Source organism: Thermobia domestica, chromosome 3 (genome assembly GCF_964235325.1).
Source record: "Thermobia domestica chromosome 3, izTheDome1.hap1.1, whole genome shotgun sequence".
In the NCBI taxonomy this organism is placed as follows: Eukaryota; Metazoa; Arthropoda; class Insecta; order Zygentoma; family Lepismatidae; genus Thermobia; species Thermobia domestica.
Window position 1 is genome coordinate 123080724 of NC_137456.1, and position 21185 is coordinate 123101908.

Genomic DNA, 21185 nt, shown 5'->3' on the forward strand with positions numbered 1-21185 from the left:
TGGATCTAATGATTCCTCTGCGGCGACAATACACCATATAAAAGGATCTTTTCAGATGACCTAATAATGAGGAGCTAGTACAGGGCATGCCTGTAAGGTTTGAAGACAGTTTGATTCATAATTTCAAATCGAAGTATGTCAAACGTCGTAGGTGCTGAGCCTGGTTTAACAATCCTCGCCAAATATTCTTCAGCAAGTTTCAAGGATTCAGCACTTGGAGGATATATTCGTTCAAATTTGCATATATACTTTTCGGACTCTGCCTTAACAACTGATAATTTGTTGCTTATCTTACTGGCCGCATCAGACGCTGTAAGAAAAGCATGTTGCACCTGTTTTGTTGATAAATGTGTGAATTGGTTTAATGTTTGATTCCAACTTTCTCATCTATCTATAATTCTAAGAGGGGGCGCGGTGGCTCAGTGGTAGAGCGTTCACCTCCGGTGCTGGGAGTCCATGGTTCGATCCCAGCTCGCGCCGTGTGGACTTTGTGGTGGACAAACACCGTGCTCATGGGTTTTCTCGGGGTTCTCCCTTTCCTCCCACTTTCTTCATTCCACCATTTCACTCATCTCTCATCATCACCGTCTCCTTTAGCCTAACCGGCATAACCGTGGAACGTAAAACTTAAAGATTTCATTTCATTTTTTTTTTCCGTAATTCTAAGAATCCATTTTCATGTAGGATCATGTAAAATTGAATAAGTAAGAAGAAATCATTTGTGCAATTTGAGAGCACTACGACGCACTGCATCCTATGCTTAACAGTGTATAAAACATTTGTCAGCCTCTTCACCAAGTACTTTAAGCATATCAGATATTTCCGTGAGTATTCTCTCTTTGATTGGTATTGCTAGAGTAGGATCACTATCAAAGAAGACCACTGAGAAGGGCACCATGTAGTCGACATGACTGTATTTGCAGAAACTATTAACATTGGTGTCAAGTGGTGAAAAGGTCTTTAAATGGGTCTGTCTTCGAAATTGATTTATGACATCAACGACGCGTTTTAAGAGTACGATGGTTTTGGAAATTTGACTGTGGAATCTATTCTTTTTCTGAGAGTTAATCATTTAGTAGTGGCATCGTTCTCATCTAGTAAGATGACGGTGAAATTACGTGCGAAGAATTTCTGCCATCAGCAATCTTTCTTCTTGGCAGCTTTCACTTTTCTTTGAAACAGTAAATGGTCTTCGATGACATTTCTTGCAATTTTGTATTTTTTATCCATGTTGCGCTGTGTCACACTTCGAAATTTTGGAAAATGTTCCGGTGAATGGGCGCCATCAATGATTTCAAACGAGATACAGTATAAACTTTTCTGTTGAAATGTGAAAAAACTTCTTGGACTACCATAGAAAAAATCACAGAAGTTTCTTGTCAGTTACTGCCGGCACGCATTCATTCGTTAGAATTTTCTGAAACCTCAGTTCATCACTCACAATATGTGGATTTTTTCTGCTGTCAAAGTACTGGAATATTTTTTGTTGTTTTATTCATTTTTTAATAAGCTGTTCTGTTAATTTATAATGTACAGTATTTTTAACTCAGTCACATAGTGTGGTGTTAAGAGCTTCCATTTTCAAATATATGATTTTCAGTTCGTTTGGCCAATACTCCCTCCAGCTGATTTTTGAGAACGATATATTGTTCGATAGCCAGGTTAGTTTCCACTTGCCCTTCGAACAGCAAAAGAGTCTTTTTAATATATATATATATATATATATATATATATATATAAATTTATTTATTTCAGGATAACGTGTTTTAAGATTCAGCACTTGCTAGAACAAAAGTGGCCCCCACCCTAAATAGTCAGTTCTATCAAATATCTTAAAAATAAGAAGGATATATTGTAGTGTTTGCAGATAAAAATTCCAGTTCCCTTTCCTGTCAGCTTTTATAAGGTTCTTTAAATACGTATTAGATGTAAAAAAAAACCTCAATGAATTAGTGATATTCAGATTTCCTAATTTGCTCTTGAGTGAAAATATCTAACACTTCCAATGCTTGATTCGATACTGGAATCAACTTTTTGAATTTGATTTGTGATCGTCTGTTGTTCATTAATTCGCAGCGATGAGAACATCAGCGACTCGTAAATGTAATTCAAAATCATGTTCGAAAGTACACAAAAATGTTTTCCATTTTAGCCTCTATAAGACTTCTACTAACATTAGCATTCCTCTGAGTGACCTTACATAATTGCTCCCTTGAAGGCCGCTTTCTGTAACCTTTATACCCAACAAGTAGTTTACGATTAGAACATTTTCTATTCTCTCCTATTTATGTACTTATCAATGTACGAATTTTGGTCACCACCAGGTCCAAATTCAAGAACAACGCCAAGGTCTGGAAATTCATTTCAAACTAATTGAATATTAATTGCAATATAAAAAAAAATGTGTTTATTACGAAATTGGCAGAGCTAGTGAATCGAGAATTCAATACAAGCTTTGAAAGTTCTTCGTCATGAGTATACAGTATCATAAGATGTTACTTGATAAAGCAAAAGAGAGGATTAACTAACTTTTGTTGTAGTCGAACATCATCTTCTGAAATAATAACATAAATTCCAGATCATGTCGATGTTTTTGTTTGTTAATCTTCCAACAGCCTGTAACATACACATCACTATATCTTTTTTCTTGATCTCATCACACGGTAGAGTGTGATGCGTCTTTAAATATTTTAAAATCGTGTGGAATGTTCACAGATGTTAATGGTTTGCGATAAGCTTTAATTTGCTTTCATGGTTCAAGGACTCCTGACCGTTTACTAAGTGTGTTATGATCTACTATAGATAAGTCTTGCTTACTACAAAGATTTACACGTGGCGTCTCCTGGAATAATACCATAATAATATTATGAGTACCCTGTAGCCGGAAAGCCTTTATCCATGGGTCCTACACTAAAATTGCTCTGACAAACTGTCTTGAAAGTGCAAGGTTCTGTGAGCATGCCTTCATAGTGTGTTGCACAAGGTTATGATGTGTTTCCATAAATTCGTTAAAGCTGGCAGATAATCCAGCTTTATTGAATAATGTTATGAACTGCTTGTCTTTGCACTGTTCGTGAATTGAATGGCCAGTCATTAATGCAAAGAAGTTTTCCTTCGTCCCTAGTTAATATTATAAAAAATCATCTAGAAAAGGACTTTGATTAGATTTATTGTAGGAGATTCTTCTGTTTTTCTGATCTCTTCACTTTTACTGCACTGTGCTTCTTCCTCCTCTAAGCTCAGAAATGCTTGACTGTTATCATAGATGTGAGAAACAAGTGTCAGTTTATCCATGTTGGATATGTGACAAAAAGAAATTAATGGTTGAAGGATAGGTATTGTCTTCCACGATTTATCTAGTTGATTTCCATCCCCAAATTCATGGTTTAAGCTGAAATTGGTTTCCAGAAGGTATTTTCTAATTAGTCTGTTATCCCGTCTAACAGAAGAAGCAAAACTTGGTTTCCTACTTCATCAGTACTAAGGTTTGGTGAGTAAATAAGTTAGGACTGATTCCTTTGCAGTAGTTAGGAAACCTAGTCCACCTCGAAATTCCTTAAGATCTTATAGCAGGGTCTGTATTAGTAATTATTTCCGTTCACAGTACCAGTAAAGAACACTGGCCCAATTATACTAACGACTGATATCGCCGTTCAAACTATTGCTCCTAGTACGTTAAAGTCTTTCTGCAAGATCTCCTGTAAATTCACATCGCTCCAATCACACAGCATTAAAGTGATTAATATGGCAGTTCAATTTGAATTAGTCCTATCCGACTGCCATATCAAATTCTACCCTTCTTTCTGTCTTTCTAACGTATAAGGACTGTACTAAGAGCGATATGTATGGTTTCATTTTCCCTTGAAAATGAGTCTTTCATGCTTTCGCCCATGCTTATTCCTTGTGGACTAATAGAAGCGGTGATGATGAGAATAAATGAAATGGTGGAATGAAGAAAGTGGGCAGAAAATGGGAGAACACCGATAAAACCCGCGCACACGGTGTTTGTCTTGGTGCGAAATGGGAACAAAACCAGAAGTGAATGCTCTACTACTGAACCATTTTCTTTTGTGCAGCAAGCTTTGACTACTTCTGTTACCAATATCATGATCTCTAAAGAGACGCTTACTGGAGTTTTGAGGGCTTCGCAACAGGATTTGATCCCATTCGGCACGCTTTTCTTCTGTTATCCCTGAAACTTGCATTCCTCGTCTTTCGTCGTCCTGCACACTATCGTTTGTCTCAAACTTCCTAATCAGGCTTTGATGTTACGATTCTATACCAGTTGTATGCTAAATTCTTCACTTAACTTATGAATGATTGCTACTTTATTGTAATGATTTTGATGGTACAGCTTTGCTGCCCTTATTCGCTGTTCCGTTATCAGTTAATGGAACATTTTATTTGATGAAACGTGGAACACAAAGGTTACATATTAAAACAACACTGCGTTACAATTGAATGGGTGAGTTGAGAAAGAAACACATTCCAAAAACCTCAACACACACTAGAAATATGTTCAATTTTTCACTTATAGGTTCCCGGAAACTTCAGTAAAGAGGACCTAAAATTAATGAATGAGTTCCTTGTTCCTCTCAAGCGGTGTAGTTGCATATAAAATGAATATAACCATCCCAATTTAGCTTGCCTATTTTCTGGAATGTGTACCTTTTTCAACTCACTCATTGAATTGCAGGATTAAACTCACTCTGTACTACGCTACTACTTAAAATGAGCGTTTCTTTTCTGCCGGACCATGTATATACAAACACTTAAGAAAGGTAAAAATAATACATGTGAAGGTAAAGTATTGTCATTATCAGTTTTCTGTTTCTGAGAATGACGAAGTTTACATTAAGAATGAAATCACAATTTCATGATTACAACACGTTACTATTTAAAAATATTATTAATAGAATGTTACCAGTGTATTTGGTATCCTTCTGAAACAGATGTCTAGAGTCTCTTAGCGGGTTGTAGATGTAAATCACTTTGTAGTGTTTCATAAGTAAGTATATATCTAAAAAGTAAAAGTTGTGATATTGTTATTTGTTGTCTTCGTATATTGCCTATTTCGAGTGTTTACATGGAAGTAGGTAGCTAGAAAGCCAAAAGTTGCGTATTATGATCATTTTGTTGTCCTTGTGTATATTAGAAATATATATAGCAAGAGAGATAGAGAGGCAACTATCCTCTTTTATTTGAAATACGGTAGACCACATTTTTTAAACGTTCTTTTTTCACTATTATTAAACGAAACTACGATCGAGCTTATAAGTATCCAACTGTGCAGTCAGTCAGTATTGCGGAATTTTCTAATGAGAAATCGTTAAAGCAACAGTAGCCTTAAAAACCACAATTATTTCTTCTATCTAGTTTGCATGTAAATACACCATATATGTGGATGCCTAAATACTTTTTTCTTCTTTTAACTATTTTCTTGGTTTTTTTCAGTTGAATATATGTCTCGACTTAAGCATTTAGCATTGTTAGCAGCTGTCATACCCATTTATTTTTAACTAAAAGAAAGGAAGGAAGGAACAGTGAATATACTTGAATAGACAAAGAAACTATCACTAACTTAATTGCTGGCAAAATAGAATTTTTAAAAAATCATCAGTTAATTATGATGTAGGAGGCAATTTTTATAATTAACCAAAAATTTTCACATGTCGTTGAACTTTACATGTTTTGGTTAATATAATACTCATAATATAATTTTAATGTTGCAGAATATCAGAATATGAAGTGATTAAACAAGAGGAAGCATACATTAAAATGCTATAAAATTATATACGAAAAGATTATAAACGCTATCTTGATTATGCAATATAAACAAGTATGTTTTGCTTTGCATGATAACAAGAACAATGTATTTATTTATTTATTTTTAATCTTTTGCCGCTACAGTTTCTGTACAGCATGACTGAACTCTTGATGTCGATGAGTGCTATATAACAATACTCATTTTTTTTTAACGTCCTATTCCCACTGTTGTCAAACGAAATGATTATAGAGTTTAGAAGTATCAAAGTGTTCAAACAGCTACTGTTGCTGTATTTTCTAAGAAAGCATCAGCCTTGAAAACGTTCCTCTCACCTGTTTACACATAAATACATTATATATGTGGACTTTTTCTTTTTTTTGTCGTTTTCTTGCTTTTTAAGGCTACTACTTTCTTAGTGTTGCTTGAACAATTTTTCATTAGAAAATTCAGGAACACTGATTTCCGAAAGAAAAAATATGAAAATTGTATGATCGTATTGATTGCAGGGTGGATTGATTTAAATCAGTCTGATTTAAATCACGATTTTAATCAAGATTTAAATCACTTGATTTTTTAAATAAAAATCGTTGATTTAAATCAAATTCCGAAATGAATTAATTTAAAGTGAAAGTAAGTAAAATTCCATTTATCTTCTGTTATTTCAATTATGGAAGATAATAATCATAATACAATGAGACTCAAATGTATGTAAGCACAGTATGAAAACGAGTATCATGTAGAGAACGATCAGGGAAAATCCCGTTTGAACGGGTTACGGGTGAACCCTGCTTTCTTCTCTTTGTAACATAGGGTTTTAAAATTTCTATTTCAACGGGGAAATCACCATGGACATTTAAGATGAAAACTCTTTTGTGTCGACGTCTATTTGTTTGTTTCCAGATAATAGGGACGTATTTAGAGGGGTCCGATCCCCTCTGCGAAACAAAAATATTAGATTTTAAAATTTTGGGCGAAATTTATGTACTAAATATATAGAAGTTCCTCGGGATCGTAATACGACAAATTTTGGATGCGTTAAAATATCGAATAATACTTTTGATAAAGTGGATACTTGACCCCATTGCAGAACATGCCGCGATCTGCGATGTGATCGCAGAAAATTTTCCGAGCCTGTACAGGAAAAATTGTCAGAGGAAATAAAATATCCAACAGAAAAGTATAAAAACGTGCCTGCTATGTATAGATGTCTTAAATGCACGGACAACTCGCATTTGAACTGTTTTTCACGTCACATGAAGCATATTTTTAACAATCACAAGTGTTTCTTCTGCTGGAACTGATCATCTTAATTTTATTATTATTATTATTATTATTATTATTATTATTATTATTATTATTATTATTATTATTATTATTATTATTATTATTTTGGAATTCTTGCAGAAATTTTTTGACTTGCAAAAGTTCATCGCATAAAGACAAAGAAAGTTCTACCATCGGCTAATATATAGGATCAGGAAACGATATTCACGAAGAAATTAAATATCGACTAAAAGCAGGGAATTCGTGTTATTATTCAGTTCAAAATCTCTTATCGTCGCGAATTCTGTCGAGGAATTTGAAGCTTTAAAAATATATAAAACGATAATTATGCCTGTTGTGCTGTATGGTTGTGAAACATGGTCGCTTACGCAGACTGAAAGTATTTGAGAATAAAATCCTGAAACGAATATTCGGAACCAAAAGGAACGTAAATGAGGGATGGCGAAAACTTCATGATGAGAAACTGCATAATTTACATCGTTCACCAAATATTGTTAGGGTCATCAAATCTTGGAGGCATAGGTAGGCAGGGCATGTAGCGAGAATGGAAGAAAGTAGGAACGCTTTCAAAGTTTTAACTGGAAGTCCAATCGGAAAACGACCATTAGGAAGAGCATCCCTTTCAGCATCGAAGCTATATGAGACGTGAACATAAAACTTAACGTAAAATCCAAACCCAGGACATCTGCACCAATAGCGTATATGCTAACCATATAGTTTTAAAACTTTTAACTAGCTTAGAGACAGTAAAGTAACTTTGTCATTTTCAAGGTTAATAAAAACTGTACGGCTCGATTTGGTTGATAGTTTCAAAAAAAAAAAAAAAAAGTACGGGTCGATGTACGTTTGGCTTCATTTTCATTCATATACGCCCCCGTATCTAATTAATTTGATCAGTTTCTACTTTCGGATTTTCTGTAATTACTATTATGATTTTTCTCTAGAAGACTTATAGCTCTATGCAAAGCACATAACATTTTAATTGATTATGTTGTAAAACTGTTCAGAACCCACAAAAAACAGTGGTAGAAGTAGTGGCGCATATCCAATTATATTAAACTTTATTAACCTCATATCATCGCATTGCCATGATCTCATATTTTATCTCCTCAACATCATGCATTGAAATTTTAAGAATCAGTGAGGATTACATCAGTCCTTATGAGGCTAAATACTATGCCATTAATCTTGTTTATTTTATTATAAATTGTAGTAGGAAATGGTCTTGTGCGTTGAATTAATATAAACAGTTTTCTGCTGGAAAAGACGAACGGGTATCGAAGAAATTTTACTTCCTTTTTCGTTATGATTATTGTAGTCAAACTCTTACAATCTATGAGTAATAAGAGCGCAGTTGAATGGAATGGCATAAGCTCAAATGATGAGAGACGATTACGAACACATATTTACGGTTTCCTTATTCATTTATGAATCCAACATAACTAGTAAGATACTACGAACTGCTTAAATTCTCAGCATGCTATTTTTAATACTGCAAAATATTCTGTAAAATATGTAATGAATATGGCAATATATATATAATACTTTGAGAAGATATATTTGTTTTGATGAGTTGTATTTATTCAATTTCAGGTCTTTAGTGAGAAAAGGCACAAGACATCAAAGAAGAAGACCACCCTATAACTTAACTGTTTCCAGCACGGTGGGTGTTTCCAGAATAAGAAATAATCACGACGAAACACTATATAGTTACTCAGAGTCTATGCCTGCAATAGTATCAACGACCGCATCGTATGAGGGACATTTTTTACAAGACACGACTGAAGCAGTAGATCCATTTTCACACTTGGCACCTGAATTACATAAATATTGCGATGTAGTGAGTTCCGCAATGGGCATTATAATATATATTTGTAAAATATGCAAAAAGGACTTTGATAAAAAAGGTCATATGACACGCCATTTGCGAGTGCATAGTGGCGTCAAACCATTTCCGTGTTCAATATGTCGAAAGTCCTTTTCTCGTAAGGACAATTTGAAAGAACATATAAGGATACACTTTGCTGATAAACCTTTTAATTGTGTAGTGTGTTCAAAAGGATATAATACAAGTTCTGGCTTTAAATATCATTTGTGGAGCCATGTTAGTGACGACGGTGAGCCTCAGAAGTGTCCCGCTTGCGGCGAGATATATTGCGATAAAAATGTGCTACACAATCATCTAAGACATCATTCATAGTGCACCTAATTATTTAGTTGACAATACTAGTGAGTAAGAGGACGACGGTTAAATCTGTAAGAGAATCTCATATGAATTTGTAACGAGATATGTACTGTATAAAGTATTTTAAAAATACTACATGCAATATTAAGAGAAATTTTACAGATTCAAAGCCTTATAAGCTCCGTCCATGTCTTTTATTAAAATATTTTCCAGTGAACGAAAGAAAGCAGTAATAAAATAATGTTGTTATAAAGGGTGAAGGAAAGAGTTAAAATAACATATTTTAGTTCTGAAGTAGAAGCATGTATATAGAAGGAATAGATTTTCTTTTTTCTGTCGCGTTCAAACTCATTACAATCCTCACTTGTATGTAAATAATCATATAACCAAATCAGTAGCATAATACGTATAATTAAGCCCTGAGCTCTTTTGTTGCAAAATCCTAAGCGTTGTCACTTTTAGTGCAGGAGCCATTATTAGTTCTCAGTGACAGGTTTAAATCCCCTGTTTACATCTCTGTAGGTAAACTGTAGGTCTACATTTCGTAGTCTCAGTGTTGAAAAGAAACGAGTACATAAAGTAGTAATGTACAAATTGATTGTTTCACTAATGGTTGCTAAGTTCCCTCATGACTAAATGGTGAACGTTTGCACTTTCGAAGTAGCAGACCTGAGCTCGGTTCCCGATGGGAATGTATAAGGCTTCGATTCGATTCTACATTAAGCTGTAGGTCCATGTATTATTAGGCTCGGTACAAAAAAAGAGACATTAAACCTGAAAATCAACTATCATTAAATTTAACCTATCGTTAAATATAATTTTAATGCATCATATGGATACTGCTTGCATTGAAAAGTATGAATTTATGAAGTTTATACAGTATCTCTTTAGTACAGTTTATACAGTAAATCTATACAGTATTTCTTTAAGAGAACTGTGCGTTTCACTAACATCAGTTATCGCTCGTCTAATGGAATCAATCCTTTCGCTTCATGAATTTTAAATTTTTTATAGACTTTGTACTTAAACAATCAAAGGTATTTTACGTATGTTTGTGAAAATGAAGATTGAGAGACAAGAGAACTGCTATTATTTTCTAAATGACAGTAATACACACATACTCGTTATTGGTTTATCTTTCACAGATCCAATACTCTATTCCATTATATAAAGCTCAAACAAGTAGAAAATATATGAATTATTGGAGCCATCTCAATAAGGTGTAGTTTTCACCGAATACTTTACTGAAATATCAGAATAGTTGCTGGTAGGGACTCCACTGACATTCCAGAAATCTAAGCAAGATGCAAGAACCACAAAAGAATACGTTAAAATCGAAGGTTATTCTTCCGACACATTGGCACCATAGATCAGTAATTTCGTTGCAGTGGCATTCATATAGAATATACATTGTCATTAAATAGGCCATTCTTTTCGCAGATTTATTCCTTTCTTTGCAGTGGCGGGTACACAGGCAGAAAACTTTGCATATGGGCGTTTTTACATACTTTTCTTTAACTTACAACGGTTCAACCGTATCCTCAAATCTTGCAACCTTAATTTAACTTATTTCCCGATGTCATACAATGAAGAAATTTTTGCACAGCAACGCATATCGGGTGAAAATACAATATTTCATTATTACTTTTATATATTTCTATATATTTATTATATATATATTTTTAACTAAGAGTAATTTTTAGTTGGACCGTGCGAAGAATGATCGTATGAGAAATAAAATGTAAATAATAAATGTACGAAATGAAATAAAATGTAAATAGAAAATGTATTTAAACCTGTCTGAATAGTAGAAAATAAATTTTTTTGTTTTAAAAAGTGTTTACTTTAAAACAAATAATGCAAAAAGGACAAATAATTCCGTTTTTAAGAAAATTACTTTAAAAAGTTCTAAGCGTGACTGAAAAAAAAAATGAAAAGTACTCTCATATACAATCAATTTATAATATGTGAGAGCGCTTTTTAGTCTGTCTTTTTAGTCAGGCTTTTTTTTTTTTTTTTTTTTTTGAAATAATTTTCGTGAAAGAATTATTTGCCCTTTTTGTACTATTTGTTTTATTTTTAAAGAAGGCATATTCTGTAAAAATATTTTATCTTATTTAAATACAGTTCGAAAATTTCATCTCGTAGGGTTCGGAAGAAAGGAGAGTGGAATTTTAATATTGTGAATGCAGAGGAAAATAGAAAAGCTTTTTGTGAACTGCTGGATGTACAGGCACGCATTTTGGTATATGAGCTCTCTTTATACTATATATAATAGGAACATGTTATTTTTGTATTCGAATTTCAAAAATACTAGTCCGAAAAAGATATTGTACGTATAGATTGCTTCCATTATTATTGCTGTTCTTTTAAAGTATAAAGCTTTGGAACTTGATATATACGTATAAGGTGTTATATAACAGAATACGAACATCTCATTTACTTGGCTGTTTCGGAAATTGCTCGACGAAGGGATTGAAGAAAACGGATAAATTAATATGGGGGGCACAGAAGGGACAAAAGAGATTGTATTTATTGAACCGCCGGATTCAGGAGCGACTTTAGGATGGAAGATTTGTAAACTCAGTAAGTTCGAAATTGTTGTCGATTTTCTTGTTAGAAACCAGAGATTTGTATAATATGTGTTCAAGATATTTTTCTATATCTATTATCGGACAATGCTTGACGCTTCAGCTAGCATACAAATAAAATCATATAATAAAGTGCATTGTACACTCAGCGGAGATAATATTTCTACATACATACATACACAAATGCATATGCTTCAGTAGAAATTATTGTGTTCCAGTAGAAATATGTATATATAGGTACTTGTTTTTCTCAACCTTGAAATCTAAAGAATAAGTATTCTATTTACTTATATGTAGTAATTTGCACTGAAGAATGTGCCAGTCAAAGCAGGTAGCAACGACAGAAGATAAAATATTAAGTTAGAATATATTTTATTTATTTGTAACTTATTTGATATGGTAGATGATTCATGGTAATTTTATTGAAAAATGTAATTACATTTTGAATATAATGTCTCACGATTATGCCTTGTATCGTGGGTGATAAATGAAAGCTAATAAAGATAATGTTCTGGAATGCTGTTAAGAGGGAGAACTTGGGTACAAATACAACATGTGTCCATAACAAAGTCTGAATAATCTTAGGTCAAAATAATCGTTCTACCATTGAACCAACTCCTAGTTATATCATTGCATTAATAACTAAGCGCTCTATTAGTTAGCTTGCGCCATTCTCCTAGGTTCCTCATCATCTTCCGATTTGCATTTCTTCGAGACCACGCTACCAAATAACTTTACATAGTGTACCCTTGATATTGCTTTGAATATTGTGCAAATTTGACTTAATTTGATTTGATTTTAAAAACTTGGCAATTTTTTTTTCTTTTTTCGAAAGCTAGAACTGGAAGTCGAGTAACAACATGTCTAAAACAACTTGCATGATTGTATGTCACTTGTACACGACGTTGCTCTATCGTAATTCCGTATTATTATTGTTGTTGTTATTATTATTAAGAAAGTCAAATTTGACACATTGGGTGATTGATAGGTTATTATTTCGAATTAACATGAACTGTAAATATTTGAATGCTGCACTATTTACTGTTCGAATACCATATGGTAACTTGAACGTAATTGTGTAAGCAGTGTGGAAATACGTTATATCAAAAATAAATCAAATGAAACCAAATTTGAAGGATACACTCAAATCAATATTAATGCCGTTCGTAAGCAAGTATTTAGTTCACATGCTTTCTGTGAATGTCTTCCCGAGTATGATCCACGGTGTGGTACTTGCTTTGGTGACAAACTCGAGTATTGGTTCGGATATCACTAAGCAGTAAACTCTTATCTCATAGCCTCTGTGCTGAAAAGAAAATATCAAGGAAAACCTGAAAATTTGAAATTATTTAGACGAATAGTCTTTGAAAAACGATTCAGTAGATGAAGGATCATCTACAGGATGGGCGCAAGAAGACTGGTTATTTTCTCTTGTTTTTAAGACGCTTTTTTTTTTTTTTTTTTTTTTTTTTTAAAGGTGGTTTTGTATGCAATTTAGATACCACGTAAAACTTTACATTCATGTTTCAAATAAAAATAAAATAATAAAAACGGAAAGCGAGTGTGTTCTTATTCTAAATACTCGTATTCCAATATAGGACTGTTGTACTCCTGATGTATCCGTCTCAAATCTTATACGCATATCCTTCTATAGATCTACAAAATTCAGTTACGTTTCTTCTTTACTTAACTAGGCTTTAATTTTTTTTTTCTAATATCGTGAAGATTTATTAAAAATGTAAATACCAATCTTTTTAAATATGACTGTTCAGTCACTGCCAAAAATTGACTTTCATTCATATATACATTTAATAGTTATCAAAAATATTGGAAACACTTACGTACTGTTACACGAACTCTTTATGAGTTCGTAACATTGAATGTTCGTGCACTGCGACTGTCTTAAGTTAGTGTTGTATTCAATGGGTGATGTACGCAAGGCTATGAGGATTCATGTTGTACGGATTCGTGCGTGCAGCAGGCCAGAAGTTGGTGGCGCAAAATGGGAGACTCCTGATTTTGAAAGAGGACAGATCATGTATACACATTAGTTGGTGCATTATGTGTGTGTATGTGTGTTCGTTTGTTTGTTTGGTTGGTTGGTTGTTAAGTGTGTTTGTGTATGTGGTTATGTTCTAGTCCAGAACACCTGGAGTAGTTTTAACCAAACTTGTTACATGCACTATATGGGAAAACATGACATGTAAAAATAATCGAAAACGACCGATACTACCGAAGTGTCGAAAAAGAGTTCAAATAAATATAAATTATTTTTTTCTATGTAATAGAAGATTGGGAGAAATAAATGTCCAGGCAGCACTGGACAAATGAGCTTGTAATTCTATAAATTTGTGGTGCCCCAAAATTGAAATATACACTATCAAATACTTCAGCAATATTACATATTTAGTAATAGTACCTTAATGTACTTTCGTAAAGCAAGAGAGAATTCATGATGTGATATTTGATAAATATACCGTATTTTATATATTTTACAATTATCTTTAACACTTCTATGGTCGTAATTTCTTATAGTCCTTTGAATTCAGAGACTAGAGCAGTGCTTTAAAGAGACTTTAGTCAATAGTCAGAACGCTTAAAACAAAAGAATAAACCCGAAATACCATAATAATAATAATAATAATAATAATAATAATAATAATAATAATAATAATAATAATAATAATAATAATATCTACAGACCAGCCTTGGGCTCAGTGGTTGAGTGTTGATTTGGGATAGGTCTCAACCACCGACTATCCTGAAAGGACTATACTGGTTTTCCCAGTCACAACAGGTGAATACCAGGATGGTACTTTAAATATCCAGAACTTGGCCGCTATTTTGCTCAAGTCTATCAATTGTGGAAACAGTATAGAAAAATCTCCTTCAATATACCACTTCTCTAAAAAAGGGTGAACCCATATGTTTCTGTGGCTTTTTTTTTCTGCCTGCCTTAACAAGGCGAGTAGAAGACACTTTTTGCGTCTGTCCCTTGCAACCACCACAACACGACAACAGTTATAAGGTTTTGTTTCTTCAGTTGCATAGCAGCCCTGCTCGCATATTTTACATCCACAGCAAAACGCAGGGTAATATGAAAGGGTACACTTCTCACCTGGCAAACTGCCACTAATGCCGACGGCAAATCGCCGCATCAATGTGAAAGAAGCCTTAGTCCTTTGGCAAAATACATACCCTGTTTTGCTCATTCCCTAAATCTTGTGCCGTTCAATCTTGTCGTGACGCTATTTCGTTTGTTGGTTTACTGCAGAACCTATATAACTTTTTCTCAGCCTCAGACAGAAGGTGAGCATTTTTACTAAAACATTTGAAGCCAGGATCAACTGTTCTGTCGTTGGTCAGTAAGGGCAGATGCATGTAAAGCACTTTCCACAAGCTACAGTGAAGTTTGTGTGGCTCTGGAGCAAATGGCAAATGATAACAATGAAAAAGCACAAACTCGTAATGAGGCTGATGATTACTGGCGAAATCAAAAGCAACAGTTAGAGTCGGCATTGATGTGTACTACCTGGGCAAAGATCATGGAGCGATTCGATGCAGCCAATAAAAAAATACAAGCAATATATATCGATGTGAGTGAAGCAACAGAAGTAATTGCAGGATTGGAAGTTTATTTGCAGATTGTTAGTACGGACTTGGAATGCATACGAAGAGGAAGCAAAGAATATAAGTGGATGTCATGAATATCTGCATGGCAAAGGACGGAAGAAAAGTAGGAAAACAGCTTCCAATAAAACAAAAAAGGGAGAAAACGTGTTGAGATGGAAGAGAACGATTTCATACGGAGATATTTAATGCAATTGTTTATTTCCTCATCTCTAAATTGTGCAGAAGGAAAAAGGCATACAACATGATAAATACTAATAATAATAATAAAAATTCGCAAAACTGAATAATGTGGACTGAAACCATCCGAGCAAAAGTGAATGCATTGGTTCTCCATTACAAAGATGACTTAAATTACAGTTTTTCGAATGAATAAATTCATTTCGAAGCTCTCTTGAAAGCGTATGGTGTAGCTATCAAAACTGCATCTGTAATGTTGAAGTACATTCAGACAAAGGAACTCGAAACCATCGTTCCCAATGTAGATGTTTGCCTAGGAATGTCTGTATCTGCGCCAACTTCGAACTGTTCACGGAAATGATCTTTTTCTGTGTTAAAACGTGTTAAGAATCTCTTCTTTCTACTACTTTCAGCTCTTAGTAAAATGTGTATTGAAAGCGAACTGTTAAGAAAGACAGATTTTGAACCACTTGTTAGTTTATTTGCAGACGCTAAAGCTAGGAAGAAGTGTTTTAGTTTGTAACAAATATCGTACTATTTCCAATAACTGTTGATGTTTAAAGATAAAAAGATAGTGTTACCGTCCAGATTATAACATGTAAAGATGTAGCTTATAACCACTGTAAGATTCAGAGCGTCATAAGTGTTTGTTTTATGTGATGTGATGAACAGAATGTTTTATACTTGTATATATATATATATATATATATATCATAAACATGAGTTGTGCTGGTGTTTTAAAAGAAGTATGTAGGTGAATGTTGGGGATGGGGCGCCTTATGTCAGAGTGTCTAGAGTAGGGTGACCAACCGCCCCCTAAAAACGGGATTGCCCCGTATTTTTCACTACCATTCCCGGTGTCCCGAAAAAATCTCCCGAGACGCCACAATGTCCCATATTTACATTGGGTACAAAGACACTTTCCAATCGCTAAAATTTTCAAATGTATATTATTTTCTAAGCTATGTGATTATATTGGAACATGCCTAATTACTGAGCAACATCACTACGACGTTTGCGATGATGGATGTGGTGGCTGCAGTGTTTCCCTTCCCAGGCCTCATCACTCCAAGACTTCCACTCCGCAGATGACAGTGCAAAGGACTGAAAGCCTTATGAAGAACAAATGTAACCTGTTTTTGCTCTCAAGCTCTTTCGTGGTTAAACTGTTAGCGTACGCGCCTTTGGCGTGGGACACCCGGATTCGATTCCCGGCGGGAGCTCATGTGGTTCGGATTCCACGTTAGTCATTACGTCCCGTCTCATATAGCCTCGGTGCTGAAAGGGACGTTAAACTCAATATCAACTCAACTCAACTGATTTTGCTTTCAATTTTGGGCCGTGGAGAATTTAGGCGCTGTCATCAGTACAGTACAGTGTCTCCGTGATTTGACTAAACAATAATCCTGTAAGTGAAGCATAAATATAGTAGTATCTTCCAGCACAGAATTAAGAAAATTGAATGAACTGCAAAAACAAGTGTTATGGATGTCAATAATGGAAAGCATGCTTAAAGCTATGTCTAAAAGAAAAGAGGAACAGTTTTTATCATTTAATGTAAAATCCTTTCTTAAAAGGAATGAAAATACGCAACAAAACAAAATCAACTTCAAAAATGAAATTAACGAGTTTTATGAAACTTGCATTGAATATATGAGGAAATAGAGTGTATTGTTCCCTACTTTTTCAATATTCAAATCGATGCTGTTGAACATCCTCAGTTGGGGGCAGGTTGAAACTAGTGTTGCTTACTTCAAAGAGAAAAGTATTGAAATAAATTATTCTTTCCTTTTCGATCACGTGGCTTCGTTGAAGGATTTTGTTAATAATAATATAAAGGAATGGAGATGGGATTTTAAAAAATCCCTCCAGTGCCACAAGAAGTGGGTTTGTTTTTTCAAAACCTATACTAGGTCTGAACAGCACTCTGAATCTTTAAAGATATACAAATATGTGTTTGCGATCCCTGCTCATAATGGCAATACTGAAAGAATATTTTTGCTCATGAACATTCAATGAACAGACGAAAGAAACAGGATGGTAGTGGAGACCCTTTCTGCAATTCTTCAAGTGCTATACAATTTCAAAATGGATTGTTGTGACTTTTATAACTTTGTAAACCTGTTAGAAAAGAAGGAAGTTTTAAAGATGACTAGGACAACAGCTAGATATTCTCATGAATCTAGCTCATGAAATGAACTCATGTTTTGCATTACATTATTGTCATGAACATACCTCATTTTTTTTTTTTTTAATAATTGATAAAAATGTTTCGTATATTTTTAGTAATGTTTTCAAATATTTCATTATTTTATATTTTCATTTCTTGTTAGCTGCAGATAGTTACTTGTTATTTAACTGATTCTACAACTTTCTCAATAGGTTTTAAAACGAAAAAGTGTAAATTTGTCCCTTTTTATGAGAGATACAAAAAGAGAGAGAACAGAGAGGCTAAAAAATGTATTTAGGGGAGCAACCTGTCCAAAAATAAAAGGTGTCCCGTTTTTTCTAGTTGACGATTTGGTCACCCTAGTCTAGGGGCGCCAGAAACTTAATCCGCCCCTGCCTATAGCCAGAATCTATTTTCTCCATTTCTCGTTTCTGTATGTCCTAAGTAGTAAATTAAAATAATTTTAGGTCATTCTGTATTGTCGGTTTTATGTAGTATTGATACTTTCGTAATGATACGTTAGTTTCACGTGGCACCAGATAGACTGTCGCCCGGAATAGACTTAGTGGCCGCGTGAGACCAACATGTCACCACGCAAATTTTAGCCGATTGTGTCCGAATTTTCCCAGGAAAATGCAAACGCATAAGTTTGCAACGACTTAGCAGCAACTTCTGTACGCTTTGTTGTACTTTTACTCCACGTGATTATTGTATCGAGTCAGTTATGAGAGACTTGAATAGTACATAGACCTGTGGGTAATGTGGAAAGCACGATCTATTTTTGCCACTTTGGTTAGAGCCATGTGAGACCATGTTGGACTCACATTTCCTCAGGCCAAGTCTATTTTTCGTACTACCAGACCAACTACTATACACTGCAATGGATTTTAATGTAAAAAAGTGACATCAGTGAGTCATCACAGGCCATAAGACAACAAGAGGTTATGTGAGACCAACCTGGCACCACGTGGCCATAAGAAAAGATTTTATGTGAGACCAATATGGTCTCACGCGGCACTTAACCTGTTAAAACATTGTCAAATATATTGTAATGTCGAAATTTGATTCCATTTTATCATAAAGAACTTTCGATTGAAATCTAAATAGGTAACTCCTGAAAATAATATTTTGATTGTTATAAGAAAGGGAAAAGTGATATTAATCATTTTCGTTTACTAATAGAGAAATTAAATGATTTTTAAAGGCAAATACATGAATATTGTCATTTATGCTTAATTAGTACTTAAAAGTATCTCGCAGTACTCCAATTTCCTATATACGGTTAGTTACCTCTTTACCGCATGATTCCGAAACGTGGATATGTAGATACTAATTCCTGAATATTTTTTTTTTTTTTTTATCTAATTACAACAGATTCCGTAGTTCTGGAACTGTGGAACTTTAAAGTTTGTCCGTCATTTTCGGCAGCTTGTAACTTTCGAAAGACTCATTTTCCGTTCTGTGTTTACTACACATTTTTGCTTCTTTCGAGACATCCTAGAAGGTGGCTATCTCCATGGTTGCGATTATTTGAGCACCCGATAAAATTCGTGGTAAGATATTATCACAGAAACAGTGGCTGGATATCAATACTAGATGACAGTGATCGCCAACCAGAGAGCTAATGCGGTACAGTTGACTGTGGAATATAACTAACATCTGGAATTGTCTGTTTTTACAATCACAGTTTGATGTATACTCTCAACATTCCGTGTCGAGTTGAAATTTCGATAGTTTTGATCACAATCAACAATGCATTTGCATTAGCATTAATATTATGCCGAGAACATAAAACCTAGGTTCCAATGATCGAAAGTAATATATTTCGATGACTCATGTTTCTCCTTGCTTCCAACAAGTTGAGTTTATATATATATCGGATGTTCAGAAAGGCGTATGCTTTAAACTGCTACTTACTACCGTTAAACATGGTGACCACCTGGTGCTAAAGTATTCCGTTAGACCCATTATTACTCTCAAAGGACAGGCATGTGATTGTGTTGATATTTGCTGTGACCGGGTACATCTCATGGTACAGATGTTGTCCCCTAACAACATCGCAGCCTTCCGAGATGACAACACATAAAGTCAGACCTGTTCATGCGTTATATTGAAGAACACCAGAGTGAACAGCATCTCTCCTAAACCGATCAATTCTATAACTTAAACTAATCCTTTGGAAACGATCCATGCGTTATATACACCTTAATTTCGCGACGAATACAAGTACTACAGGATAAGGACAATCCAATACCACGTTAATAAGGTAAATAGTATTTTGTTAAAGTGTTTCCATTATTTTGATAACTATCTGTGTATGCATACGCATGCTTATAAGAATTTTGTTTGAGCGCATCACAAAAAAAAAAAAAAAAAAATAACAATCATAAAGTAGAGACGTTCATGAATAATGAAATTGTGCGGGGATAATAGTGTAATTTTGCATAAGTAATAGTGTCATTATAAATTCTAAATTTGTTATAATACATGGAGAGAGAAAAGTGTATAATTTAAGTCCATGGTAAGATATGGTTAAATTTCTTGTAGATAGAATAGGGAAGTGGTTTATATTAAAGGTTGAAGTGAAACTTAAGATAATATTCTTCAAATTATAATATCTTGACCGAAACCATCAATTTTACTCTTTTCTTTCGACGAAATTAATTGAACTATATTTAAACAATAGTGAATTTATTTGTATTCAAATAGCAATCACATATTAGTCGGTCATCTATAAGATTGTAATATAAAAATTTGTGAAAGAATATATGGGTAAACAGTGCGAATTAGTGAAGTAAATAAAATGATTTAAATAAGAAGAAATGAAAGAGAGGAAGATCTTGAAAGGTAGAGACTTAAAGCAAGAAAAGTCCAAAGAATGTGGGTTTCCGAGAGAAAGGAACTAAATTCCATTAAATATCCAGTGACTTACAGATTTGTTGATTTTCTTTTCAAGACCTGTCATCTGGTAATGCATATGAAACCAATGACTGTCACTTATACAACATTTTAGTGTCATATTTATTTTTGTGCCCTTCGGTTGAATTCATTGTTGTTTTCCTATATATTCTTATTTCCCTATGCATATTATTTTGTTTTTGTACTTTATATGTGATAAGCTAAATGCAAAATAAAGCAACGGTAACTTTCCATTGTCCATTCTTTTTTTTTATTATTTATTTATTTATATTTACTTATTCTTCTTACTTTCCCATGTGCACTTCATATTCAATTTTAGTGCAGGAAATGTTTAAAATTCTTCATATGTTACTTTCCATCGTATATTCAGTGACTATGAATGATTCTTACTGTAAGCGTTTTTAAATTAAAAACATGGTTTGTTCATGTCTCCTAGTCGATAGACCATTTGTAAATTGA

General features: G+C 33.9%; 1 protein-coding gene across 5 annotated transcripts in view; it reads left to right on the plus strand.

The window, feature by feature from the left end:
* Positions 1-21185, plus strand: part of LOC145680694 (uncharacterized) — a 357368-nt gene that overhangs the window by 149774 nt on the left and 186409 nt on the right. Inside the window, exon 4 of one of the 5 annotated variants that reach the window (XM_081751601.1) lies at positions 8645-20959. The exons of the other annotated variants lie outside the window; for them this stretch is intronic. Within the exon in view, the coding sequence (XP_081607727.1) occupies positions 8645-9251 (607 nt within the window). The 3' untranslated portion in view covers positions 9252-20959. Of the gene's footprint in view, positions 1-8644; positions 20960-21185 lie in introns of those variants that run through there. 5 annotated transcript variants of the gene reach the window in all.